This window comes from Toxorhynchites rutilus, chromosome 3 (assembly GCF_029784135.1).
Source record: "Toxorhynchites rutilus septentrionalis strain SRP chromosome 3, ASM2978413v1, whole genome shotgun sequence".
Lineage (NCBI taxonomy): Eukaryota > Metazoa > Arthropoda > Insecta > Diptera > Culicidae > Toxorhynchites > Toxorhynchites rutilus.
The window spans coordinates 83,201,853-83,226,749 of record NC_073746.1 but is presented as its reverse complement, the minus strand read 5'-3'; the positions used below and the strand labels follow the sequence as shown (position 1 = coordinate 83,226,749).

The following is a 24,897-nucleotide window of genomic DNA, read 5'->3' as shown; positions in this document are numbered from 1 at the left end:
AAAACGAATTCGCTATTACTTTCCCACTACGCTTACATCTCACTTCACTTTGTTATACTCATTCCCGTTTCGTGAAGTGTAAAAATGAACTTCGTGTAGAAAGTGAAGTGGATACCAAAATGATCCTGTGTTCATCTCCAATGTCGTTTCTAAGAGAAACGTCGATTGTATTTTATTTTGTTTATCCTCGAGTTGTGTCGATGCACCCAGAAAATGGATCACTAAAAAAAAGCTTTCAAATCTTTTGTAATGCAAACATTAGTAGAATGTACATATTTTCTGTAAATTTTGCCAATCGTTTGTAGAATGAATGTCAGATGCAATACACATCCCTACCAACGGTTGATTAATTTTACTTCGTGGTATTAGTAACTTTTACGATTGTCATCACTGGCAACCGCGAAGAAAATGTAAATATAACATTATTAGTCTAATTACCGAATGATAATTGAGTTGAACGGCACTACTTTCCGATATTGATTTCTTCACAGAAGAAGGTCAAATTAATCCAGATTCGGGACAGGTTAGTAATATTCTTGAAAATCAATTCAATTTATGTTCTTCAATTAATATTGATACATATTGGATAGCATTGATTCGTCCTCGTCTGCTGCGGGAGAATGCGAAGACATTTCTTCAATAATAAGGAATCTGGGTACTTCGAGACACAAAAACGAACCCTGTCGAGTCCGAGATCTGCCTTTATGCTGTTGGATTTGGTCAAGGACAACTTCATAAACGCTTTGCAGACAATTATGATCGGTGGTTCGATCAATTGGATGTTTTCCGGATTCGTCACGACGGAGGTTCCGTGTCCACTGACGCTGCGCGTCAAGTCAATGTTGCAACGGGGCCTGGGTTTCGTCAGCTTCGTGATATTTCCCGAATGTGTTTGGCTGAGAAGTAATTACACGCTGATCCTGGGAGAGGATAATGGTGAGAATTGAGTAGTCTGGCGTAGCCATTTGTAGTAATGATTGTGTATTTTTTCCTAATTTGTAATTTGTAATTTGTAAAATCAGATGTGTATAGTTTAGATAGTTCAATAAATAATTTAAATAGTTCAATAAATGAATAAAGATGCATACGAAAGCTCAAAAAAATTCATAACAATATATGCATAAAGGTTGGGTTAATATAACATGTTTAGGGTATATGTTCAACATTGAACCAACTGCTTATACTGGGTTATACTGACCGATTTGACATTTGTTTACCATTTTTATCGCGTAATATGTACGAATCTGGGTCATGCGAATAGAATCAAATTGATTGTCAAAAAGAATCCAATCGAAATGTCAATAATCAGGAGGGGAAAAGTTTCTTTTCTTAAAATAAACCACATAGAAAAAGTATTGTTATGAAAGGCAAAAATAATCTAATTAAATTAAATGAATGAACTACATTTTTTCATTAAATAATGCAAGCGTTTGAAATCATGAAAGCACAACTGACATTTTGGTAGATTTTCAGAAATGAGTTTTGGTATTTTCAGAAATTTCAGTATTATTGACTCCAAAACTTCTCTTAACTTAATTGTAATTGAATTTTACTTCTCGCCAAATGTTAGGTTTTTATTATTCTGAACACAAGAATTGTATTATTTGAACTTTTTCCTTCCTAAAAAATACGAATTACCCAAATTACAACCTTTATTTCAATTCTATTTCGGTCACAAAAGGTTAATAAACAAAGCCCGAGTGACGAAAACGTTTGACAACACAGGAAAAACAGATAGCATGGGGACAAATGCTGCAAGAATTTTTTCAAACAAAATGCACTTGCAAAAATTACTAATCATTGGTAATATTTACCAAAAAAAAGTCACAGGAGGGTTGTGTCTGAGACACGACCGCATATTTGACGTAGGATTCCGTTAGGCTATCTGTTCATGTTGGATATGTTTGAAAAATTAAACTCTTTGATAATGATTTGGTGGCCCTGAGAAAGGCCTTTTTGTTTGGAAAACTATAGTATCACCACCTCCAAAAAATTTTGATGGACAAGTATTTGAATATGTCGATAAACTTTATAATCTGGGTGTTATATTTATATCTAATTTGTCATGGGATGTTTTCATCAATTCTCAATGTGGTAAGATCTACGGCGCCTCAAAACGTTTGAAATTAGTGACTCGGCATTTGGAAACATCCGCGAAAATAAAATTATTCAAGTCGTTGATTCTTCCTCATTTTTTGTACGGAGATTTCATTTACGCTAATGCTTCTGCGACCGCACTCAACAGACTAAGGGTTGCTTTGAATTCATGTGTAAGATATGTCTACAATTTATCGAGATATTCCAGTGTTCCACACTTACATAGCACTTTATTATGATGTAGTTTCAATTTTATGTGTATCGTACATGCATAAACTTTTTCAAAATTGTTAAAAGTTGCGTGCCACAGTACTTATTTGAACAACTTCAGTTTATGAGAAACACGAGAACCATAAGTGTTTTAATTCCACAACATTAATTTGTTTACTATGGGCAATCGATGTTAGTGAGAGGTGTTATATATTGGAATCACTTATCACCTGCTCTTAAATCGTCTATAATTATTTAAAACTTCAAAAATGGTCTGCCTGAATTAAATTCAAAATTCAGGAACTTATTATGACAGTTTTTGATGATATGTTTTTTCTTATCAGAATATCCCACCACAGTGTAACGTAGTTGAAAAGGATTTAAATTTTATTTGCTGCTATTAATCGTATCACTCACCTCATTTGCAATATAAAAAATGCCCCCAACTTGCATGCCGATTTTCCCCGGGCACCTTGATTTTGATGTCTCTGTTAGGGAACACATTTCGGTGGGAACAAAAGCTCCCCCTACTTTTATGTATTTGCAATGTCGATTTCCCCCAGGCAGCTTGGTTTTGATGTCTCTGTTAGGGAACCGCCGCATGTGTCGTCAATTTCGACCAATCAGATGTGGGTACTTCCGTTAGGGCAGAGGTTAAGATTTTTCAATTTTTCGATAGTTTGTTTCATGATATATGTTATTTTCTTCAATATAAAAAATTGTTATGGAGTGCCGAAATCGATTGACGCAAAAATTTCATCAATCCATCATGAAATTACTGAGCAATACGCGTTTGAAATTGGACAATTTTCAAGATGTGCTCGATTTTCGATTTTTAATTTGTACCCCAATATGTTCCCGAAAGACGTAATCCTACGTCAAAACAGTCATATATTCTAACTTTTTGGGAGAGTGTATGATCAGCGATTATGATGAGCACGAGGAATCGCTCTGTTTACACAAACGAGAGCGTGAAGTGTTAACCAGAATAACATCGGTGGATGAACTCGGTGTATTCATAATGAATTCTATCAAATGTTTACAGTGGCGTGCAATCCGGAATAAGGCTGTACTCACTCCACATTGTTTTCACGTGTAGTGCATTTGAGAATAAGGCCCATAGTGTTCAGGGTATTCAACCCGCGATGGAACAATCACCCCGATTCTGTATTCCAAACGATTCGAAATATTTCGAACGACTTGAAAAATTTCATTCTGTATTCCGTTTGAATTGTATAACACCTTTCGTTCGACGTTACTCGAATGTCAAACTCTTTCTTTATTTCGTTCGAGTGATAGTTTGCAGTCGAATTTCTCCGGATATTTTTTACTGCAGATTGCTAAAACAACGTAAGTAAAATTTTACATCGGTTGCTTTTAATTTTTTTTGACGTAGGATTACGTCTTTCGGGAACATATTGGGGTACAAATTGAAAAACGAATATCGATCGCATCGTGAAAAATGTCCAATTTCAAACGCTTATTGCTCAGTCATTTCATGACGGATTGATGAGATTTTTACATCAAAACATTGCGGCACTCTATAACAATTTTTCACCTTGAATAAAATAATATATATCATGTAATTAACTATCGAACAATTGAAAAATCTCAACCCCTATCCAAACGGTACTGATTGGTCGAAATTGACGTCATTTCTTTTTCGCCTGCTTCGCTTCTTTCGTTCCTCGATAAGTCAAATATTTGCATGTCGAGCGAGTGGGGGGCGCCTATTTCTCACATACCAACTGATATAAAAGGACGGTAGCATTTTTGGATTTCTCATTCTCGTTCAACGCTCAGATCGGCAAACATATGGGCTTCTAGTGTACAGTGCTCTACAAATCAACCAACACCATACAGTGCTGCAAAGGAGAGGAAGCCATCGGCAACCAACGATGGATGCGATGCGGCAAAGGGAGCAAAAAAGAGGAAGCAGCGGAGAGCATCGAATTAAATCTAGTGTGCATTGCTGGTGCGCTTCTCTTCACATCTACAATTGGATGCGGCAAAGGAGGCAGAGGAGCATTGCATCGCATCGTATCACACCTGCTATCCGTCGTTTAGCTCGTCGTGGTGGTGCCAATCAAACCCTCGCAAATCGACGCACAGAAGCCGATGGCGCCAAAGTCAAGGAAAGCATCAGTGAATCCGTAAAAGCTACCGCTCCCAAAACTAAACTGATACATCCGACTGAAACGCAGCAGATTCCGTACAACCCATTAAACCATTCCAGTCCTTCTCAGGACTATCAATTTGTTTTGAAACAAAAAAGTTTATTTTACTGTTTTCCACTTACCACAAAAACTATATAAAACCGATCAAAAAAAATACTGTTTATTTTTACATCTTCTACTAACAACTAACATGGAACGTATCACGTCAAAAACATACGTTTCATCAACCACCTTTTACTGGATTTGGCAAAAGAAGCGAAGGACTTATGCATGCATGTATATAACGGAACGCTCCAGTCATACACAGCCCGTTAGGGACGAATGACCTTTGGGTTAAAGTCCCTTCAAAAACAAGAACGAACGATACACAGCCCGTATCAGACAAATGCATGAAGGAATTCTATAAAATAATATTTTTGCGGTGCCTTTGCGCCAACTACACGGGCGAGTAGCACCATAGTAGCAAAAAATGTCGAAGTTCGTTACATCTGGTAGCAATATTTTTCTTCTTTTGAATTATAGAGACTTTAAACTTTACGTTCATTCGTCTCTAGCCCTGAGAAGGGCCCTTGCGAAGAAAACTAGTTCATACTCTTTCTCGACCTACCTTTAGAAAGACATTTTCATTGTCGCTCAGCACTCCTCAGCAAACGAGTCTGCTTTCGGCGGCACCAAGCGACGCCATGAGCAATATTCATTTAGGGAGGCAGATTAATCTCCCATCGAACTAGCAGGCCCGAAGGCAGTTTTGAATTGATAAAATTTAAATGTACTTATTTTTTGACGTAGGATTACGGATTACGACGACACATGCGGCGGGTCCCTAACAGAGACATCAAAACCAAGCTGCCTGGGGGAAATCGACATTGCAAATACATAAAAGTAGGGGGAGCTTTTGTTCCCACCGAAATGTGTTCCCTAACAGAGACATCAAAATCAAGGTGCCCGGGGAAAATCGGCATGCAAGTTGGGGGCATTTTTTATATTGCAAATGAGGTGAGTGATACGATTAATAGCAGCAAATAAAATTTAAATCCTTTTCAACTACGTTACACTGTGGTGGGATATTCTGATAAGAAAAAACATATCATCAAAAAATGTCATAATAAGTTCCTGAATTTTGAATTTAATTCAGGCAGACCATTTTTGAAGTTTTAAATAATTATAGACGATTTAAGAGCAGGTGATAAGTGATTCCAATATATAACACCTCTCACTAACATCGATTGCCCATAGTAAACAAATTAATGTTGTGGAATTAAAACACTTATGGTTCTCGTGTTTCTCATAAACTGAAGTTGTTCAAATAAGTACTGTGGCACGCAACTTTTAACAATTTTGAAAAAGTTTATGCATGTACGATACACATAAAATTGAAACTACATCATAATAAAGTGCTATGTAAGTGTGGAACACTGGAATATCTCGATAAATTGTAGACATATCTTACACATGAATTCAAAGCAACACTTAGTCTGTTGAGTGCGGTCGCAGAAGCATTAGCGTAAATGAAATCTCCGTACAAAAAATGAGGAAGAATCAACGACTTGAATAATTTTATTTTCGTGGATGTTTCCAAATGCCGAGTCACTAATTTCAAACGTTTTGAGGCGCCGTAGATCTTACCACATTGAGAATTGATGAAAACATCCCATGACAAATTAGATATAAATATAACACCCAGATTATAAAGTTTATCGACATATTCAAATACTTGTCCATCAAAATTTTTTGGAGGTGGTGATACTATAGTTTTCCAAACAAAAAGGCCTTTCTCAGGGCCACCAAATCATTATCAAAGAGTTTAATTTTTCAAACATATCCAACATGAACAGATAGCCTAACGGAATCCTACGTCAAATATGCGGTCGTGTCTCAGACACAACCCTCCTGTGACTTTTTTTTCTCTGGATCGATTAATCGACGAAAATTATTTGTTCGCTTCGATAATTGGTTGCGCAGTATTCGTTCGATTAATAATCGATTTCTGTAGGAAGTATTCGATTAATCGATTAATCGAACGATTATCGGTAATCACTAGTAGGGGAAACTTTTGTCCCTAACACAATGTGTTCCCTAACAGAGACATTAAAACCAAATCATTATCAAAGAGTTTAACGATGTAATTCTTCAAACATATCTGAAATCAACAGATAGCCTAACGGAATCCTACGTCAACTATGCGGTCGTGTCTCAGACACAACCCTTTTGTGACTTTTTGAATAAAATTTCTATTCACAGGGATAATACCAAAAACATAACAACAAAAAAGAAACAGTTTGAGCGGCTGGTGCAGCTTTTTGAGTAAAAACCGGACATAGCAAAACGATTTATACGTGGTAACTCCGGACCATTTTGGAACGATTGTGCTGCTGAATTAAATAGTTTGGAACCACCCATCCGTGACGGGTCTGGATGGAAAAAGGTATTAACTGAAGCTATTCCGAAATATTACATATGTATTTCACTTTTAATGTCCGGCAGGTGTGAGCGGACTATAAATCAGCATTGAAGCGCAAACTCTCTTACAACCAAGGATGGAAAACAAGAGAGCATGATGAGATTTACGATTAATCGCAAACTGCACAGATCGCGATCTGTACAAACTGCGACTAACGATTAATCCTCACCCATCATAACCAAATGTTTTTCTCTTGGTAACTCTGATTTGACCAAAGCATTGCTAGACTGAAACTAGTTCGAATAATTGAGTTACTCTCCTTCCTCGTTTTGTTTACAACTCGTAACAAGTTTTTGTTCCATGGGAATAAGTATCTCTATGGTGTACGCTTTAGATTCGCGCTCTCACGTCCGGGCGTTCAATTTTCCTTTCCAAGCGCGTTTACTTCGATGAAATTGGGTAAAGGAAAAAAAAGCGCTACAACAGATAGGACGACTTTAATGTTAAATGTTCCACAGAGGATTTCTCAGATGGTGCTTAAATTCATCTACAAGAGACTACAAACAATAATCCCCCTCAAATCACTAATTTTATGAGTTAATGTAAATGCGTTATTGGCCAAAACTATTACGACATCGAACACGTGGTCTTGCGAGATATATTTTTCCGCCAGCCCAAATACAGACCATTTTTTTCGGACCCAAGTAAACTGGTGGCTAGAAAAGACCTTGATTACCTTGAATTAATCAAAAACATAAATTAGCGCAAATATGTCAACATGTGTTTTTTTGTGTAAGTACGTAAATATTTGTTCATAATTTTTTTGGATTGTTTAACATAATTTTGTATGCAAATAGACTATCCACAGTTTGTGGGGGGACTAATCATACAACTCAAATGGATAATGATTATCTGCTATCATAAAGCTGAAAATTTTTTTGACGGTTTGTTTCACTGTTGATTCATTCAAAAAAAAAAGAGCTTTTTTTTAAATGTTTTCTTATCCTGAGACTGGCTTACCATATTGCACTGCTACTAAAACCATAGGCTAACTTCAAGGATATTTTTTATTCATTTTCGGCGAATAATCAATAGAGTGCCGTGTTATGAAACATCAGAACAATAGCAAAAACAATATTACGATCATAAGGTGTTGGTCAGGTTATTCCAAACGACATTCCATCTGATCATCTTTAGAAAGGTTAATGACCTTCAAAGGATAAATTTATCTTGGGAACATTGAATTGATGTTCATGACTTCCAGTCGGACGTTTATCTGCTCTGATAATAATTGTGTGGTCCTCACAAAGCATATATTCCAATGCCGTCAGTTCACTGAAATTCTTCGCATACCTTTTGAGGATTAGGTAGGATGTTGATAATCAGTTGCTGCGATACCGATTGTTCCAACAGTATTCATTCGACAGTATGAAGACTGAATACCTGAAATTAACCAGATTCAACCATGCAAATCTGCGGTCAAAGCAGTATGTACACTTAAGAGATGCAACAAGTTTGAAGGGATATAGAAAAAACATTAGTCGTCCGATAAATCTACTGCCACATATGTCGGAAGTTCACGATATATGAATAACATACGTCCATACTAATTCATTAGATTTATTCGCAACCACACAGAATTGAATTAATCAAATATGTGATCCGTTTTATCTACAAAATAAGAAAGGGTCTGAAATTCAATCGAATTTGAGCGGTGTTTCGTGAAGTCACTAATTGGAAAAATTATTTGGAGTGAAATGTGAATGTTCAGAACTATTGGAATCTAAAAAACGATTTCGGGCGGGATGAAATTCACCCAAATCTGCTGGTAATTAAATTAATCAATTGCATAGATTACCCGTCTGCTGGCTGTCGGACGGGAAACAACAGCAAAATAAAAAAAAATTAATCGACACGAGACTGAGTCAGCCACTCACTGCGGTCAGTGCAATAGAGAATTAAAAATCCCTCGACGAGTGTCATAAGATTTCAGTTGATCGTCTCTTGAACACTTTACGATCAAGAACTCAAAATCCGCTCTATGGAATGGGATTAATCGTTTGTGGCTTGCACTCACGATAAAACTTGAGTAGTAGAAGTAATGCTTCGAGAGTGCAAGCAGTGGGGATTCCGCTTTCATATTGCTTTTTTGAGATCTTGGTAACTCACCGTTCCAAGTATTCTCTCGGTGTACATATGAAGAATCGCCTGCTGGGGGTGATTTAAAAACATCCGACTAGAGGGATAAATAAGTATATCCCTTGATCGTTGAATGTAATTTTTTACCATAGAAATACATTCTTCTGAAACACGGGAAGACAAAAAAGCTATACACATTTCATGATTTGAGTTTGAACACAAAGTTGTTGTCGAAATGGCGTTTCCGTTGCGATTACATCACATACATTATAGCAAATGGTGAACAAGAAATTACTGCACTTCGAACAAAAAGACAAAACAGGAGCACCAGCCACTCAGGAAATTTTCGATTGCATTGAACAATTGAGAGCAATGCACTCGCACTACACTGCGCTACATGGTTCGTGGGAAAAGTGGGCGAATTACATCCTTGCACAACCGGGAGATGTGCGATCAAAGTTAATGACGGTAGCTCCACCGGATGAATATCTTCACCTGTTTCGAGCTGTGCCACTCTCGGAAGGAATCCAACTCAAAGCCACACGTCATGGGCTGCAAGTGGCTTATAATATTAACGAGAGTATTTCTTCATCTATTGATATTTTGTGTGAACGGATTGACTTTCTCGTTATTAATGTTTCGGATGTTCATGCACAAATACACGAACTTAAAGCTCAAGTGAGAAATTTTCGTTCATTGTTGGATGCAATGAACTCTTCGTTGCCGCCAGAAGAAAACGAATTCAGCAGAAATTTAGCATCCAAAGTTACAGATGCTAACGATAATAATCATTTAATTTAGTGCTGAATTTCTTACATGTATTCAACTGTTGAATAGATAAAAGAAAACATTTATCATTTTTGTACTTTATTGATACATAACCGATGAATTGAATTTACCACCAGAAGCATAACCGCATTTTGAAAACAGTTCTGTGCAATTATATAAGGTAAATTTGGTAAGCGCGGCTTGAACAGCACTCGATAGTGGCATATTATCACTCTCTTTGAAGTTTCTCTTCAAATATCTCTTAATTAATCCAAAAACAACCTCAATTGGATTGTAAAATGGACAGTAAGCTGGTAAAAAGAGAGGAGTTATTCCCAAAGAGCGCAAATATTGTATGATATTCGCATCACAATGAATGCGAGCACCGTCCATCACCCACACTGAAAATTTACCTGGATATGACCGTACATTACCATTGAAAAGAGCCATTTGTCGACAGCAATCGAAAAAATTTTGACGCGTGAATGCACCTTCTGTTTCAAAACTTTCACTATGCCAGCTTACCCTAAAAAGCAGAGACACGGAATTCGTGGTTTCCTGCAAAACTCTCCTCTAAACATAATCTTCTGTCCTATAATTCCGTATCCTCGGTTGCGCATGATCTCTGTATTTGCAAAGGCAACTTTGTCATGAAACAAGAGTTGGTGAAGATCCCATTGAAAACAGCTCAATTCATTAACATATCTTACGATATCTACTTGGCGTATCTGGGTAGCTCTCCTCTCCAAGACTTTCCATGTCATTCCATATGCGTGTAATATTTTACAAATTGACGATGCGCTGATTGAGACTCCAAAGTGCATGATAAACTCTTGGCGAGCTTCGTCGAGATACAAGATAGGATTTTTCTGGTACAGGTTTATCAACCAAGTTCGTTTGTCTACATCAATCTTTCTAAAAGTACTCTGACGTTTACTACGAGTTATTATTCCTTCTCGTTCATATTCCACAATCCAGGAACTGATGGTTGATTTGGACTTCTTGTAGATTGTACTTAACTGTGATCGTGATAATCCTAGGAAGTAGTAGCCATACAAACAATGATATTTTGTGTTGATGCTAGCCCGACGATGCTGAACGTTAACAATAATTGAATTTTCCATGCTGCTATTAATCCAAAATACTTTCGAAATACGATGACGATCATTGGATTTGTCACTTTTGACATGTTTAGATGTCAACGGCAAACGCGACAACTTTTACGACCGTTTCAAATGCGACTGTTTCGAACCGGCGTGTCCAGTTAGGGAATAGACGCACAATATGTAAGCACGTATCGAATTTCGCCAATGTCGAATTTTGCTCCCACATTAAAATCTTGGAGTGAACTAAGCGTTTTTCTTAAGTTGTTTATATTCTGTCAGGTTCTGATACCTTGCAATATAAGATGCTCTTTCAAAGATACAATGGTCAATTAAAAAATGACGGAAAAATGTAGTTCGTTCATTTTATAAGTTTAATTATTTTTGCCTCTGATAACAATACCTTTTTCATAGTGTTTAGTATCATAATAAAAATAACACTCCTCGATCATTGGATCTTTTTTGGCATTTCAATTGGATCTTTTTGACAGATGTTTTGATTCAGTCCGTACTACCTAGAGTTAAGGTGGCCGTACACTGTTTGCCCGGAGGTCAAATATTTGATATATTTTGACAGATAAAGTTTGATTTGATATTTGTACAAACACTATTTTGTTTGCCACTCTTAAATATTCAACAGTGTTAAACAATGTCAAACACCGAACATGGATAAAATCGACTGAAATATTCAAGGTAACCTAACCATGTACCGACAGTATTCGAGGCATCCAAAAATTGAATATTTGCTTGTTGTGTTTTGTGTAGCATATATTTGATCAGTACACGTCGACCAAATTTTATCTGTCAAAAAGAGTCAAATATTTGGCTTCGGTCAAACAGTGTATGAGCACCATTAGAGGCAAAAATGTCTAATTATTCGTGCCGCATAACAGGTCTGTCCAATTAGCTAGATGTCTAGTTAGAGACAAATCCCTGTACTGCTCCCGTCATTATTTTGGTGTCTAAAGTGCGATTCACATACAACATCCACGTCACGTTCACCTTCCGTCACGTCACGTTGCGTCAATTATTCTTCCATGGAATTCCTATTGAAGCATTCACATACACCAGCAACGGAAAGTCGAAGTTCCCGTTGCCGGTGTATGTGAACTGATTGGAAGAATAATTGACGCCACGTGACGGGACGGAACGTGAACGTGACGTGGATGTTGTATGTGAATCGCACTTAAACGGGTACACCAGTATTCTACACACCATGGTGACTTTAAATATACCAAATATCAAGATGCTGAACTATAGGTGTTTCGTTCTTGACACTTTCAGGACATGACGTGAGACGAGTAGCGAGACGTAACTTTCAGAATTATCACCCTTATTCTTGTTTTCGTACGAATAGAAAACGTTCGAAAGTATGCCTCATTCGTATCCTTGGTTTCGTACGAAAGAAATCTATCCATTCGAACTTTCGAACATCGTTCGTTCGAACGAATTGTCCTATCCTTGTTTTCGTACGAAAGTGTTTTTTCGCCTGTCAGTCAAACGTTAATGTTGGGTTGCGAATCAGACGAAGCGTAGAAGAAAATTCAATCGATGTTTACGTTTTTGTGGTTTATTCAGGTGATGTGGTATGTAAAAGTTCATTTTCTTTTATGTTTAATTCTGAAATTCTATGTGATGTGCTTTAATGTTTATTTGAATTACAGTGAAAAATTGCTGTAGAAGCAGAAAGAAAGACATTTCCAATAGAATATTTCAACTCTAAAACCTAGACGAAACAGAACCTGGATAGAACAATGTAAGTGAACAATGTTTTAAGCCATTCATTTTTTTTTATTTTAACCTAATCATTTTATTCCCATCGGACTGTTTAGGTCGAAACCATCGAAATCCAAAAGCACAAACAAGGATCAATACAGCCGACTGGTTGATCTCTTGGAAGAGCAGCCGGATATCGCGAAGGGTTTCGCGAAATGCAATGCTTCTCCCTACTGGAATTCTGTGGCAGCCGAGTTGAACAGTCTTGGGCCACCAACTAAAGATTCAACTGCGTGGAAAAAGGTAGATACATTCAAAGTTCTGTATTTATATTCGTTTCTCTAAACCAGTTTTTTTGCAGGTCTGGTTCGATTGGAAATCGAACACGAAACGCAAGCTAGCCCACAACCGTCGCGAGCAATTTGCTACAGGTGGGGGTCCTAGTAAGTTTATTGAACTTACTGCGCTGGAGGAACGAGTTGTTGTTCTTGCAGGACTTGCTCCAGCAGTTGAGGGCATAGCCGACACTTGCAGTTTCGGGCTAGAACCTAGCGCAAATCAATCAATTCATGACAGTGGGGAATCTGCGTCGATTGAAGATAATCGAATTCCGGAGGATAGAGCCAATGAGAATAATGAGACGCATACATCGAAGAAGAGGAGGACATCAATGCACACATTGCTGGAGACACAAGTGCAAAACCAAGCAACGTTTCATGACTCGGTCACCAATATTCTAAAATGCTTTGAAAAAAAAACTGCTGATTTGGTTCATTATAACAGACAGATTTCGAAACAGTTAGAGAACATAAACGAAACTATCAACAATGTGCTGATGGAAAATCAGAGGCACAATCTGGAATTAGAGAGAATTAATCTGGAAAAACTGAAAATTAAAAAAAGGATTCTTGAGATGGAATTAAGCCGTCTACAATAGACATTTCGATTTTAAAACAAATGTGAATGTAATGTAATGTGAATGCTAAGCTATGTTGTAATTTAATGACATGAATTTTAAAAGTATATATTGTAATGTGAATATATTACATTTTCGAATGTAATAGTTAAAAACTACTCGAAAAATTAGAAGTGCGATATCGAAAATTTAAATAAGGTCGTACCTTCGTGAGAAATTATCACATGCAAATAAAAAATACATAATTTCAAAACTACATTTATGTAAGGTCTACTTATTGCTTTGATAAATATAAAATTCGAACACCAATCTTTCAGAGTACCAAAAATCGATTCTTTGTAGTGTCTTATAAAATATACAAGTACTAGTGTTTGTTATAATTTTTAATAAGATGCTGAAGATTTCATTTTGATTCGTGTCGCCGTTATGGTTTTCTGATTGTTCAAAGCTTTGATAGCATTAGTGACGAACCTGATCGAGTTAAAACTACACAGTTCGATTGACAAACTAAGAATCATTTTTATTTCCTGTCTGAGCTATAAAGATACGGTTCACTTTTCAATGCTACTTATATTAAACAAAGTGGCCTATTGTCCTAGATCGGTCAAGTCAATGAACAACAACACACGTTAAATAAGTAATGCTAACATCAACATGTGAGATATCACGTCACTGACTAGGTGGTAGTTGGTGACTCGGTGCATGTTTGTGGTCCAACTTGTTAATGTTTTCAACATGTGATACGTTATGGCGCTGGTACAAGAATGTAGGTGGTCAGGATCGTTGCTACTGTTGTTTAAGTTCTACCTGAGTATTCGTATAGAAAATGAAAACAGAAAAACATTGTATTTGGATCAAATATTGTTTTTGGTGGGTGCCGCGTTTGCTGACAAAAACAGCGGCGAGTTGATGATTCAATAGTCGGTTTGGCATTGTTGAAGCGAAATTGAGTTGACTTCGTTCTACGTTTTGTGACAATGGATGAAACGTGGATCCAATCCCACACTCCTGAGTCCAATAGGCAGTCTGCAGAGTGGTTGAGAAATTTATTTATATATCCCATACTATAATGCCGGGTGTTCGGGTTCGATTCCCGTTCTGGCCGGGGGATTTTTCGTCAAAGAAAATTCTTCCGGTTTGCTGTGGTCACGCGTATTCTAGAGCTTGCCACTCCAGAGTACATTCAAGGCGTGTTATTCGGCATAGAAATCTCAACCAAGTATTAATGAATGACCCTAGTTAATGCATACGTTGAGACGGCAAAAGTTCCACAGCGAACGTTAACGCCATTCAAGAATATCATAAAACCGATGTTTGTTTTATCGAATTACGATTTAGTCATATCATGATAAATAAAATCGGGTTTTCCCATTTTATACAATTTTAGATATATACGATGTATAATTTAATCCACGTTACAAACGAGTGTGATTTAATCCAACTTTATATACAACTTAGAATATGCAAGTTATACGATTTGAATCAGTTCTCAAGACAAATAATGGATACTGTTATGCTGCAATGATGGAAAACTATAGAATTTACCTCAACTTGAATAAATCATGCGTTTTTCGATGTAATATTTCACGATAATAAATATAATTGAATGTGTTTTAAACTATACTATGTAAATTAATGTTTTCGTCAGTGAAGGAAATATTTATTTGTAAATATTTAACATATATATGAAGGGTATATAAAATCTAGAATATAGGAATTCGACACTTTAAAACATCTATTCAGTTGACTGAACCTCATCATTGTCGTTCTTAAAATATAAACATATATTGTGCAGGGCACAGCAAACACTGATAATTTTTGCCGCTTTGGTAGGCGTATAATGGAGCTGACGAGCACCAAGGATACATCGAAATCGATTTTTTAGAACTCCAATCGTTCGCTCTATTATCCCCCTTGCTAAAACATGCTTGCTGTTAAATTCGCTTTCTGGACTTTCTAGTTCTGGAGCTCGATAAGGCGTGAGCAACCACGGCTCGGAAGGATAACCGGCATCACCTGCAAAATAACAGAAAAATGATTGTAAATTATGTACATCAATGTTATTCTTGTAAAGTACCCAAAATTTTGGTATTTGTGTCACCATTCCTATGCATTTCCTGTAAACGTGCTCTTGCTGAACTCAAACTCCAAATATGAGAGTCGTGATTAGACCCCTGGAAGCTTGCATCAACGAATCGAATACGTTGGGTGTGATCACATATCTGTATAAAAATTTACGTTTTTAACAAGAAAGGATATTATTGAAAAATTCAAATAACAATCAACTTACTATCATAGTATTCAGACTATAGAACCCTTTCCTATTATAAAATAGATTCCGGTCTGCAATTGGCGGAATAATTTTAACATGCGTGCCATCTACACACATAATAACGCCCGGAATTCCCGATTTTTCATAAAAAAATCGCTTTGCTTCCCTCATTTCTTGTTGTGTCATTTCGAAATTTATCCATTTGGTGCAAATCTTCCTTTCCAAAATAATCAACATCTCGTCGAGAACTTTGGAAAACGTTGACTGGGCTATAGCCACATCGTAGTCCTTGCTAGCACCATGTTGATAGCTCCCTTCTGCGAAAAAACGCAAGCAGACAGCAAGTTTATCAGTCACCGATAGACCGCCTTTCTTTTGACGTGGAAATTCATTTTTTATCTCTTGTACAATGTATCGAAATGCTGTTTTATTCAAACGAAAGTTCTTCTTGAATCTGAAAATCAAAAATTAAAATGTCTTATAATAAATCATCTAGCTCTAAGAATTGATCATTCTTACTGTGTTGTTGATAAATTCATGATGTTGGTTTTCTTTCTAAGGTTACTTCTACTCATTCTCAAAGAGGGGGTGTTGTCTTCCATCATTGCGACATAACCCAGCATAACAGTATCCATCTTTTGCCTTGAGAACAACAATTTCAACTGCACAAGCAAGTCACTCGATTTCCACCAATTTATCAACACGGATCTAGAAAAAGAAATAAACCAACGATCTGTAAAGAAGTCGAATTTGTACAATCGGCAAAACCATTGGTGACATTCGGATTTTAAAAAATATAATCCTCTTGAAATCTTTCATACAAAACAAACGCTCTTTTGTAGCGGGGAAAATACACATTTCAAAAACTGAAATTATCAATGAAAATTCATTTCTCACGGTCTGATGAACAGCTTTTATCAATTCAAATAAAATTTAAAACAAAAATCGCACTTAGAATAAAGTGAAACACAAATCGTTTGTTTATCTTTGCTTCATTACAACTGCGACGGGAAAAATACACATTTCAAAAACTAAAATTATCAATGAACTTTGATTTCTCCCTATTCGATAAACAGTTTTTATTAATTCAAATAAAATATAAAATAAAAATCACACTTAAAACAAAGTGAAACACATATCGTTTGTTTATCTTTGCTTCATTACAACTGCGACGGGAAAAATACACATTTCAAAAACTAAAACTATCAATGAAAACTCATTTCTCACTGTCTGATGAACAGCTTTTATCAATTCAAATAAAATTTTGAAAACTATCGCACTTAAAACAAAGTGAAACATACATCGTTTGTTTTTCTTTGTTTCTTTACAACTATTTATTTTGCAGACGGCGACATTGATTCTTTGCAGCGATTTGACAATTCAACTTCCCTAGATAAGATTTAAATTTCGAAACACATCTGGTAACACCAACAGTGTTTACATTCGAAAGTGGATTCGTTCAGCCAGGTTCGAACGAAACCAATGATACCTTCTCCGAACGTGTTCGAATCAGAGCGTTCGAACGAAAGCAGATACGGCCGTTAACAAGAATAAGGGTGTATTTACTTTTTGTTTGGATGTGTGGTTATGATTTCAATGTCGCAACTCGCTAAGGAAAATAATTGCAATAATAAACAAATATATATTCGTGGAATATAGTGCACAACCTCCTATTGCTCTAGCCAATTACTTGTAACGGCCCTTTCTGGATCTCCTTCCCGGTATATGCACAGCATTCTTCTCCTCCCTGAGCGAAATCAGTGGAGCCACAATCAGCGTTATTTTTTTTGTCACCATCGCCGTAAGCTGATAGTACTTCTTTCCCCGCCGATGGGAGCCAAACAGAAGTACATTTTGCTTGGAAAGAAAGGCGAAAAGATATACTAAAACATCCTTCTGCACTGTTATGATTCGACAATAAAGTGCGAGCAGCTATTTTGCCAATTTGTTTTGTTTTTTCACGAGCAATGGCCGAACAGCAATTTTGACATTGCGGTCCACCTATAGTACAACGCCTTGACCAAATATATGCCTTCTCTGTCTCACCTACTGCAATACAAGCAATACGTTACTATACCTGCTATCGTATCGAAGTTACACATTGAAGCCTTTTAGCAAACATCAAATTCTAGTGATAAGAACTAGTGTAGATAAGTTTCTAGCCAGCTAAACCACAAGTATTATTGTAATAGATCATTTGCTCAGTAGTAAAATTAGAGACCATGCACTACTTCTTTTTGCGTACGTAATTGGATTAAAATATACGCATTGCTTCGAAAAGGAATGAAAATTCGCACAGACAGCAATTTTTATTGCCAGAAATATAGTTTTGAATCGGCGAAAACCTTAATTATAACATTGCTACCTAAAACGCTTTGCTATCAGTTTTGTTAGTCCAATTAGAATTGGTAGACGTTTACATTATATCAACAGCCGATTTAATCATTCATAACAAAATGCTCCAGAAAAGATTTATGAGAATTGTCTACCTGTTAATTTTTTTGGTTGTACTGATACTACTTTATAAGAGCTTCTCAAATGCACCAGAATCAAACCAGATAGCGGTAAGTACATTTATGTGGTGAATCTATCAAGCATTACAACTTCCCGATTGCAGGAGGATTCTATAGTGCCGCTTTCCGAAGCACCGGTTTACATGATGGTCTTCTACGAGGCGCTCTGTCCGGATTCGAAAAACTTCATCATCAACCAGTTGCAACCAACATTTGCACGAGCATCTAGCTTCATCGAAATTCAATTCGTGCCGTACGGCAAAGCGAAGGTAAGTGCGAGCGCACGTTCGAAGGCTATTTAAAAATTGCGACTGTTTTTATCTTACAGACCAGCACCAGAACTGACGGTTCGCTCTCGTTCGAGTGCCAGCATGGTCCAATCGAGTGTACGGCGAATATGATCCATGCGTGCGTGATTGAAGCGGTTCACGATGCCAAAACTCGGCTAAACATGGTTGCCTGTATGATTCGTGACAACATGATTCCGAAGGATGCATTCAACCGTTGTGCCAGAGAGCATTCCGTAGAAATTGAGTCCATTCAGAAGTGCTTCGACAGTCCCCATGCGGCAGAGCTGCTTAAACTGCACGGGGATGCAACAAACGCATTACGGCCAGCGCCGACGTTCATTCCAACGATCACCCTGGATGGTCAACAGGGACGACAAGCTTCTATACTGAAGGATCTGTTCGGGGAAGTATGCAAGGTTGCTTCCGGACGGGGACCGAAGCCTGCGGTGTGCGAATGATAGCAAATGGTTCTCTATTCCATAAGCCGATTCCTACGGTTCGACGTGTACGAAGAGATACGACAAATTCCAAAGCGCATCCAGCGCTCGATTCTACTGCTGGTGCAGTAAACCAATTTCACTAGCTTCAAATCTGAATGTGTTTTGTTTGTAATAACAATGATGCCCTCCATAGACTATTTATAACATCGATTAGGTTCTATTCCATGCGCTCTCTCTCTAGTTGTAATTAGAGGCGAATGAACTGAAAAGTTTAAAACCTCTATAATTCATCACGTTCGTTCTAGTTGTAAAATTATGGTTTCCCCATTTTCAGTACGGTGTAGCAAATATTGAAATTATAAAGTAACACGATATTCAAATTTTTGGAATATAAATCAGTCATATTTTAAATGTTATCATCGTAGCTGCAGGTATTAGCTATTTAAACTTGGTGTTTAGAATGAAACTATCATCTGGTTGTTTAGTATGTAGAACACAATGGTGCAGTGACTTATATAGATTTTAGACAATTGGCTGAACCGAATGTTGAATATGAATTAACCTGTATTAATATTTGAATACATATAACATTCATCCTGGTCTAAGTAGGTCCCATAAGTCATACAATGTTGAACTAGTAGCAGTAGTTATGATAGCCGACTGATAATGTATAAAATTACAGACATTCAAATTAAATTTACTGGTCCCAGAGAGTTTTGTTTTTTTTTACCAAAATGGAGAAAATGAATGTTTTTGACCTAGGATTACGTCTTTTGGGAACATATTGGGGTGCAAATTGAAAAACGAAAATCGATCGCGTCGTGAAAAATGCCCAATAAGCAATTTCAAATGCTTATTGCTCAGTCATTTCATGATGGATTGATGAGATTATAGCATGAAACGATTTCGGCACTCTATAACAAGTTTCACCTCGAATAAAATAATATATATGTAACTAATTTCCGAACAATTGAAAAAATTCAACCCCTATCCAAACGGTCATGATTGGTCAAAATTGACGTGAATTTCACATGAATTACAATAAGTTTCTAATTCGTGATGATCTTTAGTTCTCAATCAGTTCAAATAACCCATTCGGGATGGTTTTGATCAAGTTGCGCCATGTTGTAGTGTGTATCTCGTTCTACGCAGAGGATACTGCTCGTTTAAGCTCTCCAAATCACTCATACTGCTTGTAAACTGCATCTACTATTCATACGATCACTCCTTCTAAGTTCTTGACAGGGTTTTGATCTGGTAAACAAGCTGACCTGTCCAGAATGTGAAGCCCCTGCGGATGTAATGAATTGATGCCAAATTATCCAATTATCACGGTGTTTTTGATGCTAAAAAAGAAGTAATTGGACTTCTTTTAATCAGAGAAATTCTCCTGAAATAGTGAAACACATGGCATTAGCTTCCACGTCAATTTTTGGACCCGCAGCTTTGGAGATGGGATTTTTATGGTTTGGAGAGAATTTGCTTCAAAAAGGCCTGGTTTAGGTAGCTTACCATCAACATGAATGAACAATCAGAAGTGCAACGAAGTACTTCAGAATCATTTACTGCTGTTTTTACATCAAAAACAAAGTGATAATTGGATAATTCGCAAAATTCGGAAAGTCATGACATCGTTTGATGAATAAGGGCTTCAGATTCTGGACTGGTCAGCATGTTTACCAGATCAAAACCCTATCAAGAACTTATGAGGAGTGATCGTACAAATAGTAAATGCAGCTTACAAGCAGTATGAGTGATTTGTAGAGCTTGAAAGAACAGTATCCTCTGCGTAGAACGAGATACACACTACAACATGGCGCAACTTGATCAAAACCACCCCGAATGGGTTATTTGAACTGATTGAGAACTAAACTGCCGTTCTACGCATAGTTGTCCCATGTTACTTTTTGACGATTTTCACTTCTCTTCATAAAACGTTGTTTTTATGCATAATCTTATGAAAAAACACGAAAAAACATATAGTTTGTTCCCAGCTTTTAAAAAAACAACATCAAGCTCAATTGTCCCATGTTGATATTCTATTCTTAACTGTCCCGCCATGTATTTTTTGTAGATCCATATCGAATAAATCGGTTCAAGTACAAGAATTTAATGTCACACTTTCAGCAGGGCTAATGCACTCATTTCTGGTTTGGAAGAACGACCTAATTTTCAAACAAATAGCATAAAAGTTTAACAGAACACGTGTACAGCGTGTTAGCGAATGCCTGATTTATATTCTGCGAATGTGTTGTAGATCACTCATTTGTTCATAAAACGATGTTTCTATGCATAATCTTTCGGAAAACACAAAAAAATATTGTTTGTTCTCTGTATATCAAAAAACAACATCAAGTTCAATTGTCCTATTTTGATATTCTATGCATAACAGTTCCACCATGAATTTTTAAACCCGTAATCAAGCTTGATTGATTTAGTGAGGGGATCTCATCACATTTCATTAAACAATAGTATAGTGCTTCTAAAAAAACCCGGTGTATTGCTAAATTGAAATGCTTAAAGCTTTTGGTAGACAAATATGCGAGAAAACTTTGATTGCGTTTTTCTCAGTTGCTCATTTTGGAACATGGGACAACTATGCGTAGATCGGCAGTAAAGATCACCTACAAATTAGAAAGTTATTGTAATTCATGACATATTCACGTTAATTTTGTAATGGAGTGAGAGTTTTTCCATCTGGTTCTATAGTTATGAAACACTGGAATTTTAGTTTTTTTTAATGTTTCGCGCCTGCACAACAATAAAGTTCAAATGGTCAGTCTTTTATTAAATGAAGATAGTTATTATATCCTACACTATATACTTCAATTCAACTGACTTCTTTCATATCTCTGGAAACTCAGAAAAAATGAGTGGTTCTATAGTTGTGAAACGCAGTGTAGTACCCGTCGTAGCTCGCCGTGCAGATGCTGATGTTCACTGTGGAATTCATCGAACATGGATTCACTTTTCTACTTAAAAATGCGCTTTATTTTAGGCTTTACGAAACAAAGCCACCACTCAATCCAAGATTTCAAATTTTTGCGATGCCGAGTCCAGTATTACTACTTATACTGGAATTCCGCAAAGGTTTCGTTAGTCACGAGATCGAAGGGACCAAAATCCACGACCATGGTGGAGAAGACGTAGACGAATTGTGAGCGCTTTGTGAATGAAGCAGACGTGGACATGTGCTACTAGCAAGTGGTCGCGCAAATCGCTGCTGACATAGATGCGGCCTAGACGCGACTGTGCGTAGTGACATACGTACATGAAACCACTATCACTGGGAAATAGTTTTTCTCAGACGTCGTGCAGCTGTAGTTATTGGAAGGCTGCTTTAAGAGCGGGACTCGCATTCGGGTTGCCTAAATCGTAGCTCGAAGCACACAAGTTTAATCGCCGGTCAAGATTACATTCGTGGTGTTATGACGAAGGTAGTAAGGAAGCGTTTCGTGGAAGAAATACTCCCGAACGGCGCATTATGGAGAGCCGGAGGGAGCGTAAGCATTGCAGATCGTCGTGTCTTGCACTCGCAGCACAATCAGTTGGCTGTCTCATAACGCTTGTAACTTGACAGCTTTTGGTGGCGCTAGTAAAAACGATTTGTTTCTTTGAGATTTGGCTGTAGGCTGGTTGTTTGTATGCGTTTATGAAACTGAGGGCTTACTCTGGTTCGTAATTTTCGGCAATTCTGGAAATACTTGTGATGATGTCCATAATGGAGCGGTAGACTATGTACCGGTCTCAAATCAGCTGATTTCTTATGTTGTTGACCGATAGTTGACCTGTTGATCTGTCCAGAATGCTACACCACGTTTGCGTAGCTTTTGTGGTACAGAAGCTTTTTGTTCTGGACACATGATATGCCAGTATGCGCTGGCTCTTCGTATTGGCGGCAGGAATACAGATGTCCCTTATACACGACAAACGATTGCTCTCCACCGAATGTTACCCATGAGTCTATGGGCTCTATTATATAAATCGAATTGAGAAGTCGGTACAATCACTATCACTATTAAACCGTGCAAAATTTTGTATTTTGTAAACCGAGACAATCTCTTACTGAGATCGAACTTCATGAGTTGCAAATTGCATATATTTAAGCGTTTCTGAAATGTTTCCCAAAGTAAAGTCAATACAATGGGCGCTATTATGTAAATCGAATCGAGAAGTCGATACAATCACTGTCAAACAATAATTTCTTACCGAGCTCGGATTTCATATGCTGCAATTGCATATATTTAAGCGTTTATTAAATATTTCCCAAAGGAGAATATCAGGGACGCAATCTAAAACAAAATAATTTTCTAAAGATATGCAATAAACAAACCAAACAACTTGAAAAATTCTGACAGTTGCGCCGATAACTATCACTCGGTCGATACTATCAACTTGCTCGGCATCTATAATAGTAAAATATAGCTAACGAGGCAAAATCCTTATCGACTCGAATAATGTGAACAATGTAATAATGCCCAATAACTATCACTATAGGGTCTCTCCGTAGCCACATTGGTTGCGCGTTCGCTTAGTAAGCGATCGATCGTGAGTTCAAAACTCAGGGCCCTCATTGACCATCTTTGTTGTTGTTACAGAATAGCTACGTCCACGCAACAATCAACAGCGATGGAGATCAATCCACGGTCTAAATTAGATCGATTCATCCACACAATTGCTCTGCTCTGCAAGACACATCGGGCTGCTGTTCTATAAATAACTCAACAATGATCAATCAATTGTCTCCGCTGTCCGGTGGTCTAACTGGATAATGGAAGAACAGAAAGAATACTCTTACGCCTAAATGGCTACTGTGTAAATGTACCATATGCAATGGTATAGAAGGAATACTGGCGAATGGCAACTGTGTAATGTAATGTGCTATAATTATAGATATGATAACCATGTGACATGTACACGATTAAAATTCGGCTCTGTTACAGCTAAAATGCTAATGAGCCTGAAATAAATAAATGGGATAAAAAAAACTATCACTATCACACCGAGCGAAATTTCGTATTTTATAAATCGAGATAATCTCTTACCGAGTTCGAATTTCATGCTTTGCAACTTGCATATACAGTGGAATCCCGAAAACAGCGGAAAACGGAAACTACGGAAAGCGAATTCCGTAGTAATTCTATGAAGCTTCCCAAAATTTGTCAGTGAGACGTAGGCGCTTTGTTTTGGTCAAAACTTTTATATTATCTGACAACTGGCCACACGACCTTGCAGATGGATAGTTTAATGTTTCCTGTATTGACAGTACATAGTTTTCAAGCTGAAATATTTTTATTTCGTGTTTACACCTCATTTTTAGTCGTATATCGCGTTATCCGTGAGTTTCGTTATTCGCGGATAATCGGGGTTCTACTGTATTTTAGCGTTTCTGAAACGGTTTCCAAAGAAAAATATCAGGAGCGCAAACCAAAACAAAATAAATCTCTGAAGATATGCAACAAACTAACGAAACATCTCGAAAAATTCTGACAATTTCACCGATAGCTATCACTCGATCGAATCAATTTCTATAATAGGGTCCTATCTTTCGCTTTACTAGCATAAGAGAGCACCATATACCGAGCGGTATACTTTGGGCTTCATTGTTTTCACCCCACGATACTCCTAGGATCGAAATGACTACACCGAAGACAGTTAGAAAACCGACGACCTTCCTTTCCGATACATTTTCAGGAAGGTCGTATATGCGTACTTCCATGCTACCATCTTCCAGCGTAATTCGAAGAGTATGTTTCTTCCCCTCACACTCCAGTTCGTACTTTCCCACATGTGCATAGACGATTTTTTGATCGATCGCCAATTCACTGACTTTTACCAACGCACATACATCAACT

The 24,897-nt window shown here is 37.2% G+C and overlaps 3 protein-coding genes across 4 annotated transcripts; 2 read left to right on the top strand and 1 right to left on the bottom strand.

The window, feature by feature from the left end:
- The first annotated feature begins 12,233 nt into the window (after window positions 1-12,233).
- On the top strand, window positions 12,234-13,701 carry LOC129777994 (uncharacterized). Of its 2 annotated transcripts, XM_055784613.1 has the most exons (4): window positions 12,234-12,481; window positions 12,560-12,651; window positions 12,728-12,914; window positions 12,973-13,701. In XM_055784613.1, coding segments are annotated over exons 2-4 (765 nt in total). In that variant the 5' UTR covers window positions 12,234-12,481; window positions 12,560-12,649; the 3' UTR covers window positions 13,549-13,701. The 2 variants fall into 2 exon arrangements, with proteins under 2 accessions (XP_055640588.1, XP_055640587.1); XM_055784612.1 differs by having other exon boundaries at window positions 12,234-12,651.
- A 1,464-nt stretch (window positions 13,702-15,165) lies between these two features.
- LOC129776659 (putative nuclease HARBI1) lies at window positions 15,166-17,353 on the bottom strand. Its single transcript, XM_055782429.1, has 5 exons — window positions 17,101-17,353; window positions 16,319-16,507; window positions 15,818-16,253; window positions 15,605-15,749; window positions 15,166-15,543 (listed from the first exon to the last, which is right to left on the bottom strand). The coding sequence occupies exons 2-5, from the start codon at window positions 16,432-16,434 to the stop codon at window positions 15,263-15,265; spliced, it is 978 nt and encodes a 325-aa protein (XP_055638404.1). The 5' UTR covers window positions 16,435-16,507; window positions 17,101-17,353; the 3' UTR covers window positions 15,166-15,262.
- Window positions 17,354-17,862: 509 nt separating this feature from the next.
- On the top strand, window positions 17,863-19,755 carry LOC129776410 (gamma-interferon-inducible lysosomal thiol reductase). Its single transcript, XM_055782035.1, has 3 exons — window positions 17,863-18,363; window positions 18,417-18,581; window positions 18,641-19,755. The coding sequence occupies exons 1-3, from the start codon at window positions 18,256-18,258 to the stop codon at window positions 19,058-19,060; spliced, it is 693 nt and encodes a 230-aa protein (XP_055638010.1). The 5' UTR covers window positions 17,863-18,255; the 3' UTR covers window positions 19,061-19,755.
- Window positions 19,756-24,897: the final 5,142 nt, after the last annotated feature.

What these genes read in the sequence shown, in the direction of transcription:
- LOC129777994 (XM_055784613.1), top strand. An exon ending in ATTCAACTGCGTGGAAAAAG is followed by an intron (nt 12,915 to 12,972) that starts GTAGATACATTC and finishes GTTTTTTTGCAG; the next exon opens with GTCTGGTTCGATTGGAAATC.
- LOC129776659 (XM_055782429.1), bottom strand. Translation starts at nt 16,434, where the DNA reads ATGGATACTGTTATGCTGGGTTATGTCGCAATGATGGAAGACAACACC. An exon ending in ATAGTCTGAATACTATGATA is followed by an intron (nt 15,750 to 15,817) that starts GTAAGTTGATTG and finishes ATTTTTATACAG; the next exon opens with ATATGTGATCACACCCAACG. An exon ending in CACAAATACCAAAATTTTGG is followed by an intron (nt 15,544 to 15,604) that starts GTACTTTACAAG and finishes GTTATTTTGCAG; the next exon opens with GTGATGCCGGTTATCCTTCC.
- LOC129776410 (XM_055782035.1), top strand. Translation starts at nt 18,256, where the DNA reads ATGCTCCAGAAAAGATTTATGAGAATTGTCTACCTGTTAATTTTTTTG. An exon ending in CAGAATCAAACCAGATAGCG is followed by an intron (nt 18,364 to 18,416) that starts GTAAGTACATTT and finishes TCCCGATTGCAG; the next exon opens with GAGGATTCTATAGTGCCGCT. An exon ending in TGCCGTACGGCAAAGCGAAG is followed by an intron (nt 18,582 to 18,640) that starts GTAAGTGCGAGC and finishes TTTATCTTACAG; the next exon opens with ACCAGCACCAGAACTGACGG.